The sequence below is a fragment of the Gigantopelta aegis genome, chromosome 3, assembly GCF_016097555.1.
Source record: "Gigantopelta aegis isolate Gae_Host chromosome 3, Gae_host_genome, whole genome shotgun sequence".
In the NCBI taxonomy this organism is placed as follows: Eukaryota; Metazoa; Mollusca; class Gastropoda; order Neomphalida; family Peltospiridae; genus Gigantopelta; species Gigantopelta aegis.
Window position 1 is genome coordinate 82,420,594 of NC_054701.1, and position 22,155 is coordinate 82,442,748.

Sequence of the window (22,155 nt, forward strand, 5' to 3'; positions counted from 1 at the left end):
CGGGTGTGGGGTGGGGGTGTAAGCACGAAATTTTGCTTGAGCGGGGTGTGGGGTGGGGGTGTAAGCACGAAATTTTGCTTGAGCCGGGTGTGGGGTGGGGATATAAGCACGAAGATAGTTATAAATGAAATGAATATTTCAACCATGAAGATGTTTTCAATAGAAGCATGGGGCGGGATTTAGCTCAGTCGGTTGAGTTCTCGCTTAAGATGCTTGCGTCGCAGGATCGAACCACCTCGGTGGATCCATTCAGCTGACTGGGTTTTTTCTCGTTCCAACCAGTGCACCACAACTCAACCCTGTAAAGAGGAATTGGGAAATATTCAGATAGTGTCAAAATATAAATAAATACAGGCGCATGTGCAGGAGGTGGGGCGTCGGGGTGGAAACCCCTCCTGCTCAATGTAAAATTTCTTCTCTTTTTTTTTTTCAATATATTTTTCTGGGTAGCATTACTCAATCCCCATTAAAAAATTCACTCTCCACAGTTCTATGCATCTCTATCTTACCTCTATCTCTCTTCGTCTCTCGCTCTATCTCTGATGATGATGATGATGATGATGATATATATATATATATATATATATATATATATATATATATATATATATTATATAGAGAGAGAGAGAGAGAGAGAGAGAGAGAGAGAGAGAGAGAGAGAGAGAGAGTGAATGAATGTTTAACGACACCCCAGCACGAAAAATACATCGGCTATTGGGTGTCAAACTATGGTAATGCAAATAAATAAAGTGATGATCAACATCAATATAAAAATTCAAGACTTAAACAAAAACAGTGTAAAGAACTGTGCAAAAACACAAATATCACAGAATTTTACGGATACTGAATTTTACTCAAAACTTCAATTTTGTGCTGTATTGGCCATTCTCAAAGAGAATGTTACACCCCTGCACCACGGTGAGGTTACAGCACACGCGGGGGGGGGGGGGGGGGGGGGGGGGGGGGAGGGGAGAGAGAGAGAGAGAGAGAGAGAGAGAGAGAGAGAGAGAGAGAGAGAGAGAGAGAGAGAGAATGGTTTACTGACTTAGCCAATCACATTTCGGAACAAGGAAATGTTTTATTTAACGACGCACTCAACACATTTTATTTACGATTATATGGCGTCAGATATATGGTTTAGGACCACCCAGATACTGAGAGAGGAAACCCACTGTCGCCACTTCAGGGGCTACTCTTTTCGATTAGCAGCAAGGGATCTTTTATATGCACCATTCCACAGACAAGGTAGTACATACCACGGCCTTTGATATGCCAGTCGTGGTGCCCTGGCTGGAACGAGAAATAGCCCAATGGACCCACCGACAAGGATCGATCCCTAACCGGCCGCGCATCGAGCGAACGCTTTACCACTAGGCTACGTCCCGCCCTCTCGCATTTCGGAGACCGACTGCGAATACGCACGAAGACAAAGAGAGTTAGAGAGAGAAAATGGGCAATATTTTAACATTCAATTATGTTTTTAGAATCTCTGAATTTGCCACATTTATAACGTCTCCAAAGTAACCGACTACGGCTTTATTGCTCAGTAACCGTAACAGCACTCGACTCAAAACCTTTTCCCCACTTGAGGAGTTGCCCGCTTTGGACGACAGATGTTGTATGTGCAAACAAAGTTCGGGGCGAGAGTTGCCGTGTTTACTTGTGTCAATTCGGCCTCTCCATGCCACGTGATCGAACAGAAAACATGTCGACTGCTAGTAGCGAGAAGCCGACGACTCGAGTGTTGATCGCAATGGACGGGAGCGAAAACTCCCTCTACGCTTTCGACTGTGAGTATGACATTACTCAAATCTAACCCCCCAAAATGCTACATTTCTTTCTGACTTTTATACATTTAGAAATACTATATTTTTTAAAAACTAAAGATGTTTTAAAATTTGTGTTGGGGGCGTCAATTCATATGGCGAACAATTGACCGCCAATTTTAAACACTACTCCGACTCTCTGAACCTATTGTTTGTTTGTTTTAGTTTTAAAAAAAAGATCATTAATGCAGTAGAGTAGATTTATTGTTTGAATTAAAAAGATAGCCGGTAGATTTTGACCCGGCGCTGTTTTCATAGTAAAGACATCTTTAACCATAAAACAGGTTACTATCCTATTGTCAGTATTGATGATGATGAAGATGATGATGGTGATGATGATGAAAATAATGCAGGGCCGTAACTAGCGGAGGGGGGGGGGGGGGGGGGGCAAAAAAAAATCCGCAAAGCATTGTAGAAACTTAAAGAAAATTCTCTTCTTAACTGTTTAAGGAGTTTTAGACTATTAACTACACAGTTGCCCCCCCCCCCCCCCCAAGCAAAAAATGCTAGCTACGGCCCTGTAATGATGATGATGATGATGAAAATAATCCTGATGATAATTTACAAAAAAAAAGAAGAAGTTTAAAAAGTGAAACAAAAATCACCCCAACATAAAACAACAACAATGCAATGTAAACAGCAAAACGAATATGCCAACGTGTCTAAGCTTAGTTTGCTCTTCCTAGTACGGTAGCCGATAATATTCAGTTTGATCCATTAGTTTACTGATCGAGAAAATAACACGTTTTTCAGTTTTACATTTACTGTTTTGAAACGCACACTCCACATGTGCGTTTAGTTAAATGGGAGTAAAAGCTACTTGTAACAACTGCTTAACACACAGATCGAGTTATTAAAACTATTTATAGTGACCGGGTCATGAACTCTAATGCCATTTTATGTATAGCAGTGTTTCACAACCTTTTATGCCTGGCAGAACACATATTCACAAGCCAAGGTACCATTCTGTATCAGAGGCAGATCTATGGGGGGGGGGGGGGGGGGGGGGGGGGGGGGGGGGGGGGGAGACAGCGGCCCGCCCCTAAATTTTGCGATAGTTATAATTTTATATATTTTCATTTTTTACGACCCCCTCCAAATCTCCCCCAAAGTTCCTTTGACATTCCGCCTCATGTCATTGGGCCCCCCATAATGGATTTTCAGGATCCGCCACTGCGTATTAATTACTGCATTTCGTATGAAATACAGTAGGCTATGCCGCTAGTTATACGAAATGGTACCTTGGCATGTGAAGATGGGTAGAACACCAAGCATAAGCGTACGAGACCGGAGAGGGTGGGGGTGGGGTGTGTGTGTATGTGTGGGGGGGGGGTCGGGGCAGTTAACTTCCCCCTCGGGAGCTGGTTCAAATCTGCGAATTCGAGCAATAACTATGGAGATATTGGAGGAAAATGAGCTGGTCTGAAACCTTTTCACCATGTACTTCCATCATTCTACTCAAAGTATTAGTTGTAAGCCATGAATAACTGCATACAATGATTCGTTTGCAACTCTGTATTGCTATTTGGTACCAGGTAAATGCTAATAATATGAATAATATAGTTATCCAGATTCGGGCATTTTCGTGTAATTAAAGCAAAAATCAGCCAGCCCTCACCAATACCCACTGCAGCCTATACGCTTATGATACTAATCTATAATATGAATTAAATTTCAAGGCAACCCCCCCCCCCCCCCCCCCCCCCACTCACACACACACAGTTATAATCATAGCATTACTTTAAAATACAACTAGGCCTAAGCGTAAACTGGTTTTTTTACTAGGTTTGTGTGGCAGGGACTTTGCAACATCAGCTATTATTCAGCTCTATTTACCAGTATTTAAACAGTAAATTGACCCAAGTATACTTCACTCGTTTGTCCCGAACAATCAAAGGTCAAATAGGATATGATAAATTATTAGGACACTAACACTGTTATCGGATGACCTATATTTACCTTTAGGTTTTTGCATTAACTTTGTTTGATGAGCTATACTTGTAATCTTATGATCAAGACTTATTTTTCGCGATCTTAAAGTCGTAGACCCTAGTTTCTTCCTGTGAAAATGAACCGTAAGTTTGTTTAACCTGAAACACATTTGGATACTTACAATAGAGTGAAATTAGAGTATGTGACGTTGACACGGGGACATACCCTTACAAATAGATTATAACTCGTCTCCATAACTGTTATTTCTCAGAGGTACGTGCGTTTTTAAAACTATGAAAAATGTATATCGTGGTATTAGAAACACCGGGATGACCAGAAACACTTTGGATACACGAAAATGGATAATCTATTCAATAAAATCTAAGTAATGTCTGCCCCAAGTTCAGCCAGCAAACGTTTCGCTAAACGTTCACGAACTATTTGATTGGTTCCCTATGTGGCCACTTGGTTTACCGTTGAGCGCATAAACCAGTCTAGCGGGCGTTTTTCTGTTGGGTCTGGCTGAACTTAGCACTGATTTCGCTTAACAAAAAACAGGCTCTAATAGTGGCGTCATGGTGTATACAAAATACAGTCTGTCGCTTTAAAATACGCCAAGGAAAAAGAAAGGAATATACTAAATACTTCTTCAACAGAGTTCAGCACGTAACTTAATTATCCGTGTCTTGATTTTTGACATATGGTATCTCGAGTGTTAATACCCCCTACCCCCAGCCTCCACTATATTATCAGTTTTGATGCATACCTTGAAAATGTTTCGCTACACGTCGATATGAATTATTATGATTCCATCAGTACTGAACAACGGGGTGTTTGCAAGAAGCAAATACCAGCGTTCCATGTGTCTAATAAAATATGTTACAGCATAAACACACTTCTGTGCAATAGTAGAACGTCTTAAAGCCTTGCGTGTAACATGTGTCAAGTTTATCTGTGTTCTGTGCTTCAAGCGGCCACTTGTCTATGCTGACGTCATGGACCCTGATTCTCAACATATACCTTTTTGTGTTATAAAAAAAATGCATTTTGAGCCACTGTAAACGCCAGGATGATCATAAACACGATGCATTTGCTAAACGCGATAATTAAAACAAGACGTTGTTATGTGTAATTTGACGGGGTAAACAAACCCCAAGAACCTCCCCCCCCCAAAAAAAAAAAAAAAACCCCAACAAAAACCCCACAAAAAAACCGCAACAAAAATCCACAAAACCCTCCACAAAAACGCACAATCCCCACTCCAAAAACCCCCTAATAATTAAAAAATAAAACCACACACAAAAATTAACTATATCGCCCCCCCCCAAAAAAAAAAAAAAAAAAAATAAAATAAAAATAAAATAATAATAATATCCGAAAATATTTTACTGCCAGTAGCTACATGGCGATTAATATCATAAGATTATTTAAACCCGAAACTCACTAGCCTCCTTATCCTACAATTTCATCAACGAATAGCAGTCATTTCGCAAAGACCCAGCACAACAGAGCATAAGTAATCTACCACATAGGGTTCTATTTTAAATTAACATATATTAATTACCTGTATGATAATCTTTAACAGAAACACCAAGCTGTCCAAGATACAATCTAATTAAAATTAGTTCCACTATTACACGTGGTAGAGCTAATTTTAATCAGATTGTCCAAGATATTACATGTTCCCCACTAAAACAATAAATTCAAATGTTATCATCAACTAGACACTTGATGTTTAAGGGCACACAAAATTTTGCTTGTGGGGAGGAGTGCACCTTAACACCCTCCCCTTGGATCCGCGTCTGGAGGTAAAGTGCCCGAAGTACGATTAGCCCTCGATGGATATTTAAAGTCCCAGTCTCATGACTGATTTATCAAATATACTGGTACGTGCTGTCCTGTTCCTAGAAAGGTGCATAAACGATCCTTTTGTGCTGTTTGATGGCTGGAATAACCTTTGTAACAGTATCGAGGTTTCTTTTTTTATTCTCACTCAAGCACAAGACAGATCAAAGTTCGAAAGTAACCTCTCCCCTTATTTTATTATACCTTTTGACGAGTTGGTCCACGTGCCTTTTAAAAACCTTTCCCGTTAGTCCCCAAAACTATTTCCTGGATCCGCCCCTGAAGAAGCGTAGTTTAACATGTGCGGAGGTGTCGCTAAACAAACATCGAGCTTGAAATTCCATCTCAATCCTTTCCACCCAACAGGACGTGACTTCACTGCAATGTGTTTTAATCTAGTAAACGCCTCTCAGAGCATTATAAATGTTCATTTTCAAAAAGTTTGCATGTCTGTAGTTTTTCTTCACTATGTACCGATCTGAAAATAAGAAAGCACTCTCTTTTATGCAAAATTTACGTGTTTTTCCCCTTTTTTCTGTCCTTTTCAGGCCTAAATAAGAATTGAAAATTGGCGTAAACCATTTATCGGTACGCAAAAACAAATTCATGTAGACTATTCAGTTTTGCGTAAACCGCCACGACCATGTAAATGATAGTAGTACAAGGGCTTGTATAATGTCATGCCCTACGTTCCATGACCTAGACATACTTTCTTGTAACCTTAACCTAATTAGACACGGGGGGGGGGGGGGGGGGGCAGCGACCCGGTCTCGACCTAACCTATGGGCAGGAACAACACCCACCCTAGCCCACTCCACTGGCTACTTGTCTCCTGGCACGGGCCTAACTCTGACTCGGTCCAGACCGCGAGATACATCATGCTTGATGATTTTTACCTTGACAACGTTTAACGTAGTCCCAGTTGTGTTTTTAAATATTGTATTGCTATCACTTACATCCGCTGAGTGTCCCTAATTATGTTAACAGTTACGCATTATGGATTGTCTATAATTTAATTTGGAGAAATTATGTTTTAAAAGACGATGTGTTACAGAAATACAGTTTTAAAATAGGAAATGTTTTTGTATACACAAAGGAATTGTCTGCAATAATAGCGTCATGATGAAGAGCAGGAGCTACTCTTGATTGTGGTAAAATATGTACATTTTTCCAGTGCCGTGTCATATCGCTATTATTACAGGCAATTCTCCAAACTAAATTATAGACAATCCATAATGCGTAACAAAATCTCTCGCTACTAATGGAAAATTGTATCGGGTTTCCTCTCTAAGACTATATATAAAAATTACCAAATTCAACAGTCTATGATGAATAAAATCAATGTGTTCTAATGGTGCCGTTAAACGAAACAAACTAACTTTTAACTTTTCAAACCAGCCAGTTCTTTTCACATAGAGATATATGACCTGTAACTACCTCCCTTTATTATAATAATATCTCTTTATCAAGTAACTGAAAAGTTAATTAATTTTAACACATTTTAGTGCTTATATATCAAATTAACGTTCAATGTGAATGTTTAGTGATAGAAAAGACAATGCAACAATATTACACCTCCCCACCGAGTCGTTACAGCTACGAAAATGATAGGGAGCCGGTACCGAGAGGCGAACCCTGTACCTACCAACCGATGGTTTAACCTATATGTCACCGAGGCCTAATATCACACTTTTTATTATATATGCATGTATATATATATATATATATACTCTTCAAAAGAAGAAACGCAAAACCACATTGTCGTAACATTTGGAGAATTGATTTAATTATTGAATGGTGAGTCCGATAATTACCAAATGTTGCAGGATTGTTCACAATTCACTCTAGTCCATTGTGAGTAAGTGATAGGACACACCACCAAGGTCAAGGTCATCTGGAGTCAATACCGGGTGTGGCCTCCGCGTGTGTTGACAACTGCCTGGCACCGCCTGCCCATTGAAGCAACCAGAGTACGGATGACGTCCCGGGGGATGGTGGCCCACTCGGCCTGCAAGGCTGCTGCCAGCTCGGGCAGGGTCTGGGGCTGTGGTTGTCGCTGTCGGAGGCGTCGGTCCAACTCGTCCCATAGATGCTCAATTGGGTTCAAATCCCGGTGATATCTATGGCCAAGGAAGGACATTAATGTTGTTGTTTCTGTAGGAAAGCCTTGTGAGACGTGCTGTGTGAGGCCTGGCGTTGTCATGTTGGAACACTGCGTTGGCGTTGGCCATAACTGGAAACGATGTGTGGCCGGAGGATCTGGTCAATGTAGCCCTGTGCATTCAGGTTGCCCTGCACGTGGACCAGGTCAGTTCTGCCAGTGTGTGAGATGGCTGCCCACACCATGACACTACCCCCGCCGAATCTGTCCACTTCCTGCACGCAGTTTGCCGCATAATTTCACCACGACGCCTATACACGCGACATCTTCCATCATGACGTCGGAGCAGAAATCGGGACTCGTCACTGAAACCACACCTGTTCTCCATCGCAGTTTGAGGCCATTGTCGATGAATCTGGCACCACTGCAGTCGGAGTCGACGGTGTTGTGGTGTTTAAGATGACACCTCGAACTGGACGTCTGGCACGAATTCCTACCTCACGTAGGCGGTTCCGTACGGTCTGGTCGGATATCCTGCGCAAACCTGGTATTGCTGCGGCTGTGGAGGTGGCAGTAGTCAATCGTTCCCGAAGGTGGCGTACCCGGATGTAGCGGTCCTGCCCGGGGGTAGTGACCCGTGGTCGACCGGATCTAGGGAGGTCACGTGTTGATCCATGTTGCTGGTAACGGTCCCACAGTCTGGAGATAGTGCTTGGGGACACATGGAATGCCCTGGCAACGGCCGTTCTGGATTCGCCTGCGTCTAGTCGGCCGATGGCATTGTTTCTCTGCGGTTCACTGAGACGTGGCATGTCCTGGATTGTTGTTGTATCCAATGTAGGCTTTAATTAACTGTAAACTTACATAATGGAAAGAAATAAACATTCAACCCATAATACCACATTACCAATATGGCGGTCCCACCGGTGCTAAGTTATTTCGAACTACCGGTGCAACGTAATTAATGTCCCATATTATAAGATAAAAATGTTACGTCATTCTTCCCTCCTAGAAGAAAGTTCACTGTCTTAAGGATACGGGTAAATCACTTATCACCAACCATACCGAGAAGGTTTCTTTATCTCACGAGTGGAACGTCGAATCACAGGCGCATCTCTAGTAGGGATTAGTTCTTGGTCAAACACATTGGTGTGTGGAACAGTGGAATCACTCATGTCAGTAGTGAGTGGAGTAATGGATTCACTCACATCAGTAGCATGACTATCCTGATGATCATCAGTAACATCGGATATACTGTCCCGTGACGCACACTGAGCATCTAAGGTATTGTTTGGATAAGGAGCCCAAGTCTCTGAGAGAAACAGTTGATTCACGACCATCCTTATACCGCACATGGGCATAAGTTGGGTTAACCTCTTTCAACTCGACTTGGTCAACCAGCGGATCATTCTTGCTTGATCGGACAAATCTACGAAGTAGGACTGGACCTGGGGTTGTCAGCCACGTTGGGATTGAAGTACCAAAAGATGATCTCCGTTGAAAGCCAAAGAATCTCTCATGAGGAGTTGTATTTGTGGATGTTGAGAGAAGCGATCTGATTGAATGTAGCACATCTGGAAGCACATGTTCCCACTGTGAATCTGGCAGACTCGAGGATTTTAGTGCAAGACGGACAGCCTTCCAAATGATACCATTATACCTTTCAACCTGTCCATTCCCAATCGGATGATATGGAGTAGTTTTGCTTGTCGCTATCCCTCGTTGTGATAAGTAGTTCTTAATCTCTTCCGACAGAAAGGATGATCCACGATCAGAATGGATGTAGCTAGGCAATCCACACAAAGTGAATAACTGGTCGAGGCATTTGATTACAGTAGACGAGTGCATGTTTGGGCAGGGAAATGCAAATGGAAAACGTGAATACTCATCTATTACAGTCAGTATGTACACGTTGCGTGATGCCGAAAGCAATGGCCCCTTGAAATCAATACTTAGTCGTTCCATGGGCTGTGTTGCTTTGACCAATGTACCAGGTATTGGATGATAGAACTGAGGTTTCAGTTCAGCACAAATTTGCAAGTAGAGCATGTTCTCTTCACACTCCTCAGTAGAAAAAGGTAAGTTCTTTGATCTTACAAAGTGCAACATTCGAGTCACCCTGGATGGCACAAGGCTTTATGGATATCATCTAGGCTAGATGTTGATACTGAAGAAAGAAATGCACGAGTAAAACTGTCTGGTGCCACGTTGTCCTTTCCAGGCCTATACTTCACAGTGTAGCAAAATGAAGCTAGTTCAATTCTCCAGTCTTGTATCTTGTTATTCTTGATTTTTGAACGTTTCCTGTTGTCCAGCATGAAAGCTACAGAGCGCTGATCTGTTACCAGTGTGAAATGGCGACCAGCCAGAAAATGGCGCCACTTGCGCACAGCTTCAATGATAGCTGTCGCCTCTTTCTCTAAAGGTGGGTAATGTAGTTCGCTACCCTGCAGTGTTCTTGACATGAATGCAACTGGCCGACCACCTTGGTTTAATGTCGCAGATATGGCAACTTCAGAAGCGTCACACTCAACCACAAAAGGACGACTTTCATCTATGGATTGTAGTGCTGCTCCTTCAAGCTCCTTTTTTAGCAGATCAAAAGCTTCAAGGGCAGTCTTACTTAATGGGAAGGCATTAGCACTCACAAGTGGCTGTATTTTGTCAGAAAAGTTCGGTATCCATTTGGCATAGTAAGCGAACATACCCAACAACTCTTCTTAGAGAACGCACATTGGTGGGAGGAGGAAATTCCTGTAGAGGTTTAAGTCTTTCTTCATCTGGTTTGATGACGCCATTACCAACATGATACCCAAGAATATTGATGGATGTCTTGTTTTCCACAGATTTGTTTTTGTTAAGAGTTAAATTTCTTTGCTCTACAGCTTCAAGAAACTTACTAACATTTGCATCATGTTCCTGCTGATCACGGCCTGCAAACTGTGATATTATCTAGATACGGGAATGTGTCTCTGAGTGCCTCCTCTTCAACCATCCTGTCCATGGCTCTCTGAAAAACGGCCACACCATTTGTAAGACCAAACGGAATTCGGCAGAATTGGTAGAGTCTACCATTTGCCTCAAATCCTGTGAACTTCCTATCAGGTTCTTGTATTGGAACTTGTGATGATATGCACTTTTAAGATCAAATGTTGAAAACACTTTGTAGTGTGCGAGGTTATTGACCATCTCATCAATTCTAGGCAGTGGATACGCATCAAGCTCTGTATACTGATTTATGGTCTGGGAATAGTCCACACACAGTCGTTTCTTGTGTCGTTGTAAAGGATCCTTGACAACTACAACTTGTGCACGCCAAGGTGATGTACTGGGCTCAATAATACCATCTGCGAGAAGACGAATGATTTCTTGTTCTATAAAGTTCTTGTCATCCTTGCTGAAACGCCGGGACTTTGTTGCAATAGGTTTAAACTCAGGAAGAAGATTTGCAAACAATGATGATTCACCCAGTGAAGCTACTGAAAGTGCCGATACTGATTTTGTCCTAGGGATTACCAAATCAGGATTACTGCCATCAAATTCAATGATAACACACTTGTGTTGCTTCTGGAAATCTTGTCCAAGAATGAGGTCACTGCAAAGATTCTTAAGAACACCAGTCGAGTGGATGTATAAACATGACCATTTATGTTTAAGTCCACCAAACAGTGCCCAAGAACATGGGTCTTTAGAGTCGTCATGGCCATAGATATATCTTGAGATGAAGGAGAGATTTTAAGCTTCAGGTTTTTGGCGACGTGTTCACTTACGAAACTATCTGAGCTACCAGAGTCAATTAGAGCTGTTAGATTATGTCCACAGATAGAAACACACAAAGAAGCTTGAGACAGACTCTGGGGACAAGCGGCAGTAATTGAACAGATTGTTGGTGAAAATATTGCAGCTGAAGCTGTACTGTTATTACTTTTGTTAGATCTGGACTGACATACTTTTGCGAAATGACCTTTAATGCCACATTTATTACAACACACATCCCGAGCTGGGCATGCCCTCCTATTATGAGTGGCTCCTCCACAGAAAAAGCATTTCTTTCCTGTTGGATATGTTGTAGCTAGAGGATGTTCACGTGGAACGGGTACTTCATCGGTCGAAGAAGTGTCGATACTTGCAGCTGAACATCTCCCTGATGACGTATATGATTCGGAATTTTTCTGTGCCAGGTCTAGAGCATTTGCTTGATCAAAAGCTGTACTAAGATCTAGTTGCTTGTTTTCCAGAAGTCGTTGACGAATTAGTGGAGAGGAAATCCCGTTATAAAAGCATCTCGAATTAGTTCTTCACGATATTGCTCTGCATTGACAGGTTTGAGATTACAATCCCTACTGAGCTTTCTTAATTCTTGTAGGAATTCACTCAGGGTTTCACTAGACTGTTGTTGTCTGGTTGCAAGCAAATGGCGAGCGAATATTTCATTTGGTGGCTTAATATACAAATTCGTCAGTGTTGTAATAGCAGTATCATAATCATTGCAGTCTTCAATGTATTCATAAACATTATGACTCACGTAATTGATCAGAGTTCTGTACTTGTTAGGAGCATGATCACCACATTCGTCGATGAAATTTGTGAATGTCCGATGCCAGTGTTTCCATTCTTTTGCAGCGGTGGGAGAATTTGGGTCTAAGTCGAGACGAGCAGGTTTCAAGAGAGTGTCCATGATAAACAGTTAATTAAATTGTTGTATCCAATGTAGGCTTTAATTAACTGTAAACTTACATAATGGAAAGAAATAAACATTCAACCCATAATACCACATTACCAATATGGCGGTCCCACCGGTGCTAAGTTATTTCGAACTACCGGTGCAACGTAATTAATGTCCCATATTATAAGATAAAAATGTTACGTCAATTGTCAACTGTCGGCCAGATACAGAGGCCAGGCAAGCGAACACCCTGCACTTTTATACTGTCGGTGTTCATGTTGCACGTGCAGACAACGCACGTGCAGTGGTGACATGGTTTGCACGTGGCTGCGTTTTTGCGAATATTCACATTTTGGAACTTTATTGTACAGTAGCTGCGTTTTATCGAATATAACCGTGGGAATGTGTTTGGGACATGCAATGACCTTATATTCACAAAGCATGAACCGGTAGGAAACATAAAATCGGAGTTATAACCCATTTGTACCCTTTTGCGTTTCTTTTTTTGAAGAGTATATATAAAAATGTTAATTCGAACAAAAACATCGGTATTTTCCACTATCGTCAGAATTCACGATTGAAAGTAAAGTAAAGTTTGTTTTATTTAACGACGCCACTAGAGCACATTGATTTTTTATCTTATCATCGGCTATTGGACGTTAAAGATATGGTCATTCTGACACTGTTTTTTTAGAGGAAACCCGCTGTCGCCACATAGGCTACTCTTTTTACGACAGACAGCAAGGAATCTTTTATTTGCGCTTCCCACACGCAGGATAGCACAAACCATGGCCTTTATTGAGCCTTGCGAAGCACTCACTCAGGGTTTGGAGTCGGTATCTGGATTAAAAATCCCATGCCTCGACTGGGATCCGAACCCAGTACCTACCAGCCTGTAGACCGATGGCCTAACCACGTCGCCGCCGAGGCCGGTTGAAGACTAGCAGCTATATAAACATGTCACCTGTCATAACTCAGAAGTACGGGTGTTTTTAAAACTGTAAAAAAATTAGTATTTTGTGACACTTCAGATGTACGGAAATGGATAGTATAAATAATAAAATCAAAGTGATATCTGATTTCAGTTATCAAAAAGGCTCTAATAGTGAAACATATTCCGTAGCGTTCCCCTTTTTTGGCACCTTCCTACGCCACTGCATAGTGCCATACACGAAAGCTTCTTTCTGGCAGAAACACTGATATATTTTTAATTCTTTGAAATTTTTCGTAATGGACCTTTAACCACACCGAGAACAACCATAAATATTTAGGAGATAACTATATGAAGACTTCAGGCGCAAAACGCGATATAAACCATTTTTTTTTTTTTTTTTTTAGTTAAAGCCATTATTGTATGTCAGTAAGGGGACTCAACGCAGACGGATGCGTCTCGTGTGCGCCTACCTGCGATGCGTTCCTGCGATATACTGACGATTTCTTTTATTAATTAATTTATTTATACTTTACTTTAGGAAAAATAACAAAGATTAAATGTAATTTATTAATACATTTTAAAACATAATAAACTTTATTTAAAACATTATGTACAATATACTATTACGATATAAATCTTTCTTATTTCACAATTGTTTGTTTTAATTATTATTATTAGGCATAGTACGATGAATGCAATAATTTATATTTTTTAATTTCATCCATTTAGAAATGTCATTAATTACACATGCCTAGTCTTTGTTTCAAAGATGAGCAGTTGGAAATTATTTGTGTTGAAACATTTACAGTTCTATTCATCACTGAAACCAATAATTGTTAATTTCGTTATATGCTGTTTCACACTGATATATGACATTGGCTTGTTTTTTTCATAAATTGCAATACATTGCCTACGGTGGTATGCACGAAATACCGTGATTTTCACAATATGCTTTCGTAATATATGGAATAACACTTCATTTGACATGTCCAGAATGGCAGCCACCGTAGATAACATGAAAGGCATGTTACTGAATAGACAGATGATTGGTCAATATAAAAATGTGAACGCAACGCAGACGCAAGTAGGCGCACACGTGCGTTTTTAGACTGATGCGACAGGAGACGGATGCGTTTGTGCGTCTAAAATCAAACATGTTTGATATTTGAAAAATCGACGCAGCGCTAAAAAGCGCAACGCAGAGGGGGTCGCACACGATGCGTTTTCACTGCGTTTGTACGGATGCGTTTTTTAACGCAAGACGCATGCGTTAAAAAACGCACGTCTGCGCCGGGCATTATGAAATTGTATTGGGTAAATCCCGTTTTCTATCCGAACGCGATATACGCCAATTAAAAAAAAAAAACTTTTACTGAAAATGAAAAAAATGGATATATCGCGTTTTGCGCCTAAACTCTTCATATGGAGTTTTTAGATTTGCGGGTCTTATTGTCTGTTGTTTGATCCCGCAAATGTCATTTTTGACAGAAGGCGTTAGCCTGAGGTAAAAAATGAAACATTTGCGAGCATAAAATAGACAACACCCGCAAATTAAAAAAAACTCAATATGGTGATGTCCATTGTAAACTGAATCGTTTTTCTACGGAACTAACTGTATATTTGGTATTTCTTGAAAAAAATATACCTGGCTACAATCTTAACTGTAGACCCTTGAATTGTCAACATCGCCTGTTCCAATTGCTAAGGTCGTCACTTTCCAATAACATTAGCATTCCGGGTGTTATTTTCATTTGATCCCGGGAAAAGAATGTAATTACCAATCACAATACAGAACACACTCACTATCAGTTTACAATTTAATAAAAAAATAGTTGGACGCACCAGGGCTTTAATATTTGAGTTTATTATCAAATGAATACCAAACAAATACAATATTTAAAAACACAACTGGGACTACGTCAAACTTTTTCAGCGTAAAAATAACCATTCATGATATATCTCGCAGTGTGGGCCGAGTCAGAGTTGGGCCCGTGCCAGGAGACAAGTAGCCAGTGAGCTAGGGTGGATGTTGTTCCTCTCAATAGGTTAGGGTGGACACACACCTGCAAAAATATGTCATTGTCAGTATGACTCACAGCCAAGGTCCAAAACCGGCTCAGTAAGACGAGGTAGGGTCAGTAGGACGAGACCAGGTCAGTAAGTCGATGCCGGGTCAGTAGGACAAGGCCAGATCACCGCCTCCGTGTCTAAAACTAGGTCAAGGTAATGGGAAAGTAAGTCAAGGTCACGGAAAGTAGTTCATGGCCATATACAGGCCCATACTACTGATGATGCACAAACGACTTGCGAACGAAACTATTGTTCTCTTAGTTTTCAGTGGTATGTTTGTTTTATGCGTTTGGCAATATATTTTGGTTTTTACTTTCTCACAATCTATTTTAATTTTATCCTTCATTCGTTTCTTTCTTTATTTGATTCATTCGTTTATCCATCATTCATTCATTGTTTATTTATATATAGTTTTACCTTGGTAGACTGGTTTTTGTTCATCACATTAAAGGGGTTTCTTCCTCGAAATAATTTGAGCATTAAATTATTTTTGTAAAATACTTAGAGACCTTTGCTTGGAATATTGCTCTATGCATAACCATTTACACATTCAGACGACCATGTGTTGGCGCCTGTACCAGTGTGTGCTATAGAGTGGCAGTCCTACTACAGACGGAGTTGGAACAATACATCATGATCAAGATTAACTTCCCTTTGTAGGGAAAGCACCTGACACTGAGACGTGGCTGCACACCATCACGACTCAATAACAGCTTCTTTTAGAATCGTCCTGCGCAGAGATACAGCATTGAACGGAATAATGGCCGATGTGCCTTTTACGCAGTTATATTTAACATATCAGTTATAGTTTGTTTGTTTTTTCTTGTTATTCCAGGGTACATGGAGAACGTTCACCGCGAGGGCAATGAAGTTTTTATAGCCCATTGTCCTGATTACAGTGCCCTCGTACATTCCCGTAAGTATCGAAAGAACTTGGCCAATTACGGATTCTCTCGTATCTAACCTTGCAAGTGGAGTTTAAAATGTTTCTTGTAATACTTTTGTAATTGTTAAAAATAGTATTGACAAGTACAATCCAGTTTAAACTACTACAAATTTTAGGATTCATGACCAAAACACATTGGGTATACATACATTGATGTTCTAGACAGGAAATTAATTGGCCGCTAATTCGATATTTTAGATCAGAAGCGCAAGATTTTGAGATAATATCTACATCGCATCTTGGTTACGATTGTGGCGGAATCCAGAAACAAACAACAGCAACAACAACAAAAATCCACAAAAAAAAAAAAACAAGCCCCCGCTCCCACAAAAAAACAAAAACAGACCCAAAACAAAACATGCCCCCGCCCCCAAAAAACAACAACCCCCTCCCACAAAAAAATCAACAGCCAACAACCCAAAACCCAAATTCTATACCTAAAATCAATATGTAATTTTAATCGTTAAAATATCTCTTTTAGCTGGACACTTTTTATAATGGCTGCCAAAAAGTCGGGAATCCACGTTTAAAATGATTATTTTTCTTTGTATTTCACAGCGCTGATGACCAGCGACCCGACATTTGTATCTCAGATGTTAAAACACGAGGAAGAAACGATCGCTTTAATTATAAACAAAATAAAAGAGAAGATATCTGGATCGGGGGTAAGTTTGGCAGATGGCCGGGACATCATTGTATTAGCAGTCTTCTGTTTCGAGTAATTGTTTGAACAAGATTCGGTCGTCGAGTGGTTAAATTATTGACCATGGAGTTGGTGGCCCTGGGCTAAGTTCATTCAGCCAGACCGAGCAGAAAAAACGTTCAGTGGTCTGGTTTATGCGCTTCACATTAACCCAATTAAATGACCACTTCGGGGACCAGCCAAATAGTTTGCGAACGTATAGCGTCGCTTGCTGTTACTGAACACGGGTGTATCTTCTTTTTTTTCCTTGATTGTTGTACTTATATCCAAATAAGGTTCAAGTACGCTGTCCTGTAACGGTTTGTTAAGCTGTTAAAAATATACTCTTGGTGTAAACATGTACCGCAATCCCAATCCAGAAGGCTACGTTCCAGTCTTTAAAACCCATGGCTTAACCATACGCCTCTGAGGCGATATTTGGTGCAAGAAAATACCACTACATCAAATGTCTTTGACTAATCCTTAACAATTACAGGTGCATAATATGGTCTAGACAGGTGTGTGTGTGTGTGTGTATGTTTGTGTGTGTGTGTCTGTGTGCGTGTGTTTGTGTGTGTGTGTGTGTGTGTGCGTGTGTTTGTGTGTGTATGTGTGTCTGTGTGTCAGTGTGTGTGTGTCTGTCTGTGTGTGTGTGTATGTGTGTGAGTGTGTGTGTGTCTGTGTCTGTCTGTGTCTGTCTGTCTGTGTGTGTGTGTGTGTGTGTCTGTCTGTGTGTGTGTGTGTGTGAGTGTGTGTGTGTCTGTCTCTGTGTGTGTGTGTCTCTGTGTGTGTGTGTGTGTGTATGTCTGTGTATGTGTGTATGTGTCTGTGTCTGTGTGTGTATGTGTGTGTGTGTGTCTGTCTGTCTGTCTGGGTCTGTCTGTGTGTGTGTGTGTGTCTGTGTCTGTATGTGTCTGTCTGTCTGTGTGTGTCTGTCTGTGTGTATGTGTCTGTGTGTGTCTGTTTGTCTCTCTGTGTGTCTGTGTGTGCGTCTGTGTGTATGTGTGTGTGTGTGCGTGTGCGTGTGCGTGTGCGTGTGTGTCTGTCTGTGTGTGTCTGTGTGTGTTCGTGTGTTCGAATATTAACGTAGCAGACTCTTTTCTCTACATTTTCCCCTTGCAGTTGTATATTGCACTGTAAAAATAGTTTTCGCCTCATTTGGTTACACTCCACCTCCCCAAAACACAGGAATAAAATCGAAATCCTGTTAACCAGAAACAAAGATATTTAAAAGATAAATCGGCCGAACCCTTAGCCTCCGACCCTAAATTACTAGTACCAATAGCCTCTGTTCTGGGAAAACAAATTAGCGTGTGCTCGGCACAGCGTGCATTTTTAAACATAGAATGAACACAACAATGAAAATAGATTCAGAAGAAAGAAAGAGTAGACAATAGTTTTACTCTCCCTCCCCAAAACACTGGAATGAAATTAAAATTCTGTTCACCAGAAAGAAAGATAAAGACAAATCGATCAGAAAATCCGTTAATAAACTTTGTCGGTTGTCTCCCTTAGTCCGGTTGCAGTATTTTCGTCTTGCCCTAGCTTGATGTTGGGGCAAGACTAGTAACTAGCTTGAGTGTCCTCTAGCTATGCCCTGTATATATGTTTTGTTTGTGCTAGAGGAGAGTCTATGTAATAGAATGGAAATATATCAGGCCCGTAAGCAGAACTTTATCTGGGGTGGGGGTGGGGGTGGGTGCGTAATCGACGGCCCAAAGGGCCGGAGTTGCTAGGGGGGGGGGGGGGGGTCCGGGGCATGCTCCCCCGAATTTTTTTAAAATCTAGAATGCAGGAGATGCATTTCCCTGCATTCTGGGAAGTAAATTTGTCACATCGTCGTACTATTTTTTTTATATATATACATCCACGGATGGACCTCGGCAGACTATGGGGGGTGCGTACGCACCCCTCTCCCCCTGCGTACGGGCCTGTATATATAGATATAAACAGGGCAGAGCTAGAAGACACTCAACCTAGTGACTAGTCTTGCCCCAACATTGTTGAACACATGAATTACATTGTCGGCAGAGGCGGATCTAGGGGGTGGGGGCCCAAGGACCCGGCCCACCCCCTAAATTTTGCGATAGTTATAATTTTATTATATATTAATTTTAATTTTTTTAGGATCCCCCTCCAAACCTCCCCCAAAGTTCCCTTGGCATTCCACCTCATGTCACTGCCCCCGCCCCGCTAAATGGATTTTCTGCATACGCCAATGATCGGTACTACAAACGCAACTTTATTCAATTTAATATCAGTAATGAATTTTCGTAAAAGTTAAAATATAGTTTTATACCTTTGTCTTGGGACATAGCGTGGTCTGGGTCGGGGGTGGAGTTGTCGAATATGAACCTAGCAGACCTCCCCCCACCACCCCCCGTATTATAACCTATATAAATACCCTATTACTGCTTTAAAAAAAAATGTTTTAGCGTCAGCGAGAGGGTTTGTTACAACCCAATTGGGGAGGTGGGCAGCCTACACCCCCTGTTTGTATGACATTCGGTATCCCACTTTTTTTTGTTTTGCTGGTGTGTCGTTAAACAAACTACGCCATAAAATCAAACGTCTAAGAAACTTTATTTTATTTTAATTTCACAGATTCGAGGTCGCATACTTCGACTGACGGGAGAAGCCGGTCACTCGATTGTTAAAGCAGCCAATATGGAGAAAGTTGACGTCATCATCACAGGGACCCGCGGGATGGGCAAAGTGCGACGGACATTGATCGGCAGTGTGAGCGACTACATCATCCACCACTCGCACGTGCCCGTCCTGGTCTGTCGTCATAAAGAAGAACTTCTACAGGAGAGCAAAAAATGATGACGTCAAATCAGATGTACATTTATTCATAAGGAAATGCGTTAAACAGAGATGAAATCGAAATAATATTGAAATGAAATAATGCTAGGATCAGACTACCAACTGTCACAAAGGAGTTGACTAACTCGACAGTTAAATTGTAATTTCCCCCACTTCAAACTTACAACGGGTGCGCACAGATCAACAACTAATCGGTCATAGGAGTTGTATACAACAAGAATCGGCGAGTTGGTCAACGTCGTTTTGACAGTTGGTAGTCTGAGATTAGCATTAGGGATATTCTGACTGGGGGACTTGCAGTAACAACTTTGTTCTTTTTACATACCCATTGGAGAGAACATTCTGTGAGATTTGTGATATCACACAGTGTCATCCCACATATGTAAGATATGATGACTAACTGCTCCATAGTAATGACCTAATGAAATTAACATTTATAAAACAAGAGTTCTGTCTGTGATGTACAAATTATATGGGCAAGCACATGCATTGTAAATACGTTTTAATTTGAAAAATTCAATGAGAGGTGCGAAACCCATCTGGATCAGCTTCTGCAGTCGTTACTACAAGTCCTACAGTGAGAATGGCCCTGTATCAGGACACTTAGTATTCAGTACATGTTCTAGTTCTAGTCATTATAGAAATGTCTTTTTTAAATGGTGCACAATTCCAAGGTACCTGCATCCCCCCCAAAAAAAGGGTGAGGAAGAAGAAAAAAAAGCACCCCGTTTAACAATTTGTTTACAATTTTTGTTAAATGCCTTTTTTAGGGAGTTGATCATTATGCCTATTTACCCTCAGTTCCCTCTCTCAAATATTTCCTGGGTCGACCCTTGGATCAGGACTGCAAGTATCACGAGCGCCCACGAGTGGTCTGAATAGGTATTCTGTATCCTCCCTTCCACACACCTACCTCCACGCTCCCCACCTCCACAGAACATTTCACAACCGTCATCGACTGACCTGGAGTTAATAATCATTTCCAAAATCGCCATATTATATGTTGACACTAGTCGTTTTCACTTGGTGTTTTAAATAAAATCGCCATATTATATGTTGACACTAGTCGTTTTCACTTGGTGTTTTAAATAAAATCGCCATATTATATGTTGACACTAGTCGTTTTCACTTGGTGTTTTAAATAATACATAAAGAAGTATTTGTTACACGTTCGTGACTACAAGTGTGTGCTAGATAATATGATGTGCATTAAATTTTGTTTAATCATTTGCATAGTATGTTTCTGTATTTTAATAAACTTAATGTTTATAGTCGGTCAAGTTGTTGTATTTATTTGTTTGCTTGTTAATTGCTTAAATGATATTTTTGAGGCGGCATGTAGATCCGTGGTAAATAGCTAGCTCGATGGGTAGTAGAATTGATCGCTCTGCATCGACTCGGGTTTTTTCCAGTCTCGGGGGCGGGACATGGCCCAGTAGTAAAGCGTTCGCTTGATGCGTGGTCTGTATAGGATCGATCCCCGTTGGTGAGCTAGTTCTCGTCCCAGCCAGTGCACTATGACTCGTATAGCAAATGCCGTTGTATGTGCTACTCTGTCAGTGGGTATAAAAGATCCTTTGCTATAAATGGAAAAAATGTAGCGGGTTTTCTCTCTAAGACTATATGTCAAAATGACCAAATGTTTAACAAAATTATAGAGATATTCGAGCAAAATGTGCTAACCTGAGACCGTTTTACCATGTATTTCTATCATTCTACACGCAAAATTAGTTGTAATCCATGTACAAATGCGTAGAGATTCATTTGCAACCCTATATAGCTGTTTGGTAGTAATGTTAATATGAATAAATGTTAAATTTTCGTTTAATGCTGGGGAAAAACCCAGCCTGCCAATCTCTCTCTCCCCCCCCCCCCCCCCCCCCCGTACCAAAATGTGAGCCCGTACACCTATGGGTGTCGTTAAGGAAACCTACATTTCCCTTCTTTTCTCATTGATAGGTGGAGTAGCAAAGTTCTATAAATAATGTACTGTCAGCGACAGTTCACTCCCGCACCCCGAAATAAAGCATTATTTATGTACTCTTCACAAAAAGTAGGTGAACTCTAATAAGAATTTACAATTGCCAAAATTGTAAGGTATATTAGCTGTGGGGAATGGTTATATGATAATTGTGAATTAATTGGGCAAACATTACAACCGGTAGTTCAGTATTACAGTAGGTATTATGACCACCAAAGAGCTTGAAGGACGATTGGAGTCCGAAGTGAAATTTTAAAGTTAACGTTTTTTTTTTTTTTTTTTATCAGTAAATCGCAAATTCAAACAATAGAAATGTCTAAAAACAAACCAATAACAAAACAGAATG

General features: G+C 40.9%; 1 protein-coding gene and 1 long non-coding RNA gene across 2 annotated transcripts; one reads left to right on the forward strand and one right to left on the reverse strand.

Annotated features, from left to right (window-relative positions):
* Positions 1-1,570: 1,570 nt before the first annotated feature.
* LOC121369169 (universal stress protein YxiE-like) lies at positions 1,571-21,102 on the forward strand. The gene is made up of 4 exons (XM_041494073.1): positions 1,571-1,790; positions 16,210-16,290; positions 16,879-16,985; positions 19,607-21,102. The coding sequence occupies exons 1-4, from the start codon at positions 1,682-1,684 to the stop codon at positions 19,826-19,828; spliced, it is 519 nt and encodes a 172-aa protein (XP_041350007.1). The 5' UTR covers positions 1,571-1,681; the 3' UTR covers positions 19,829-21,102.
* On the reverse strand, positions 10,423-12,570 carry LOC121369170. Its single transcript, XR_005957572.1, has 3 exons — positions 12,535-12,570; positions 11,049-11,051; positions 10,423-10,576 (listed from the first exon to the last, which is right to left on the reverse strand). It is a non-coding gene; the product is annotated as an uncharacterized LOC121369170 (long non-coding RNA).
* Positions 21,103-22,155: the final 1,053 nt, after the last annotated feature.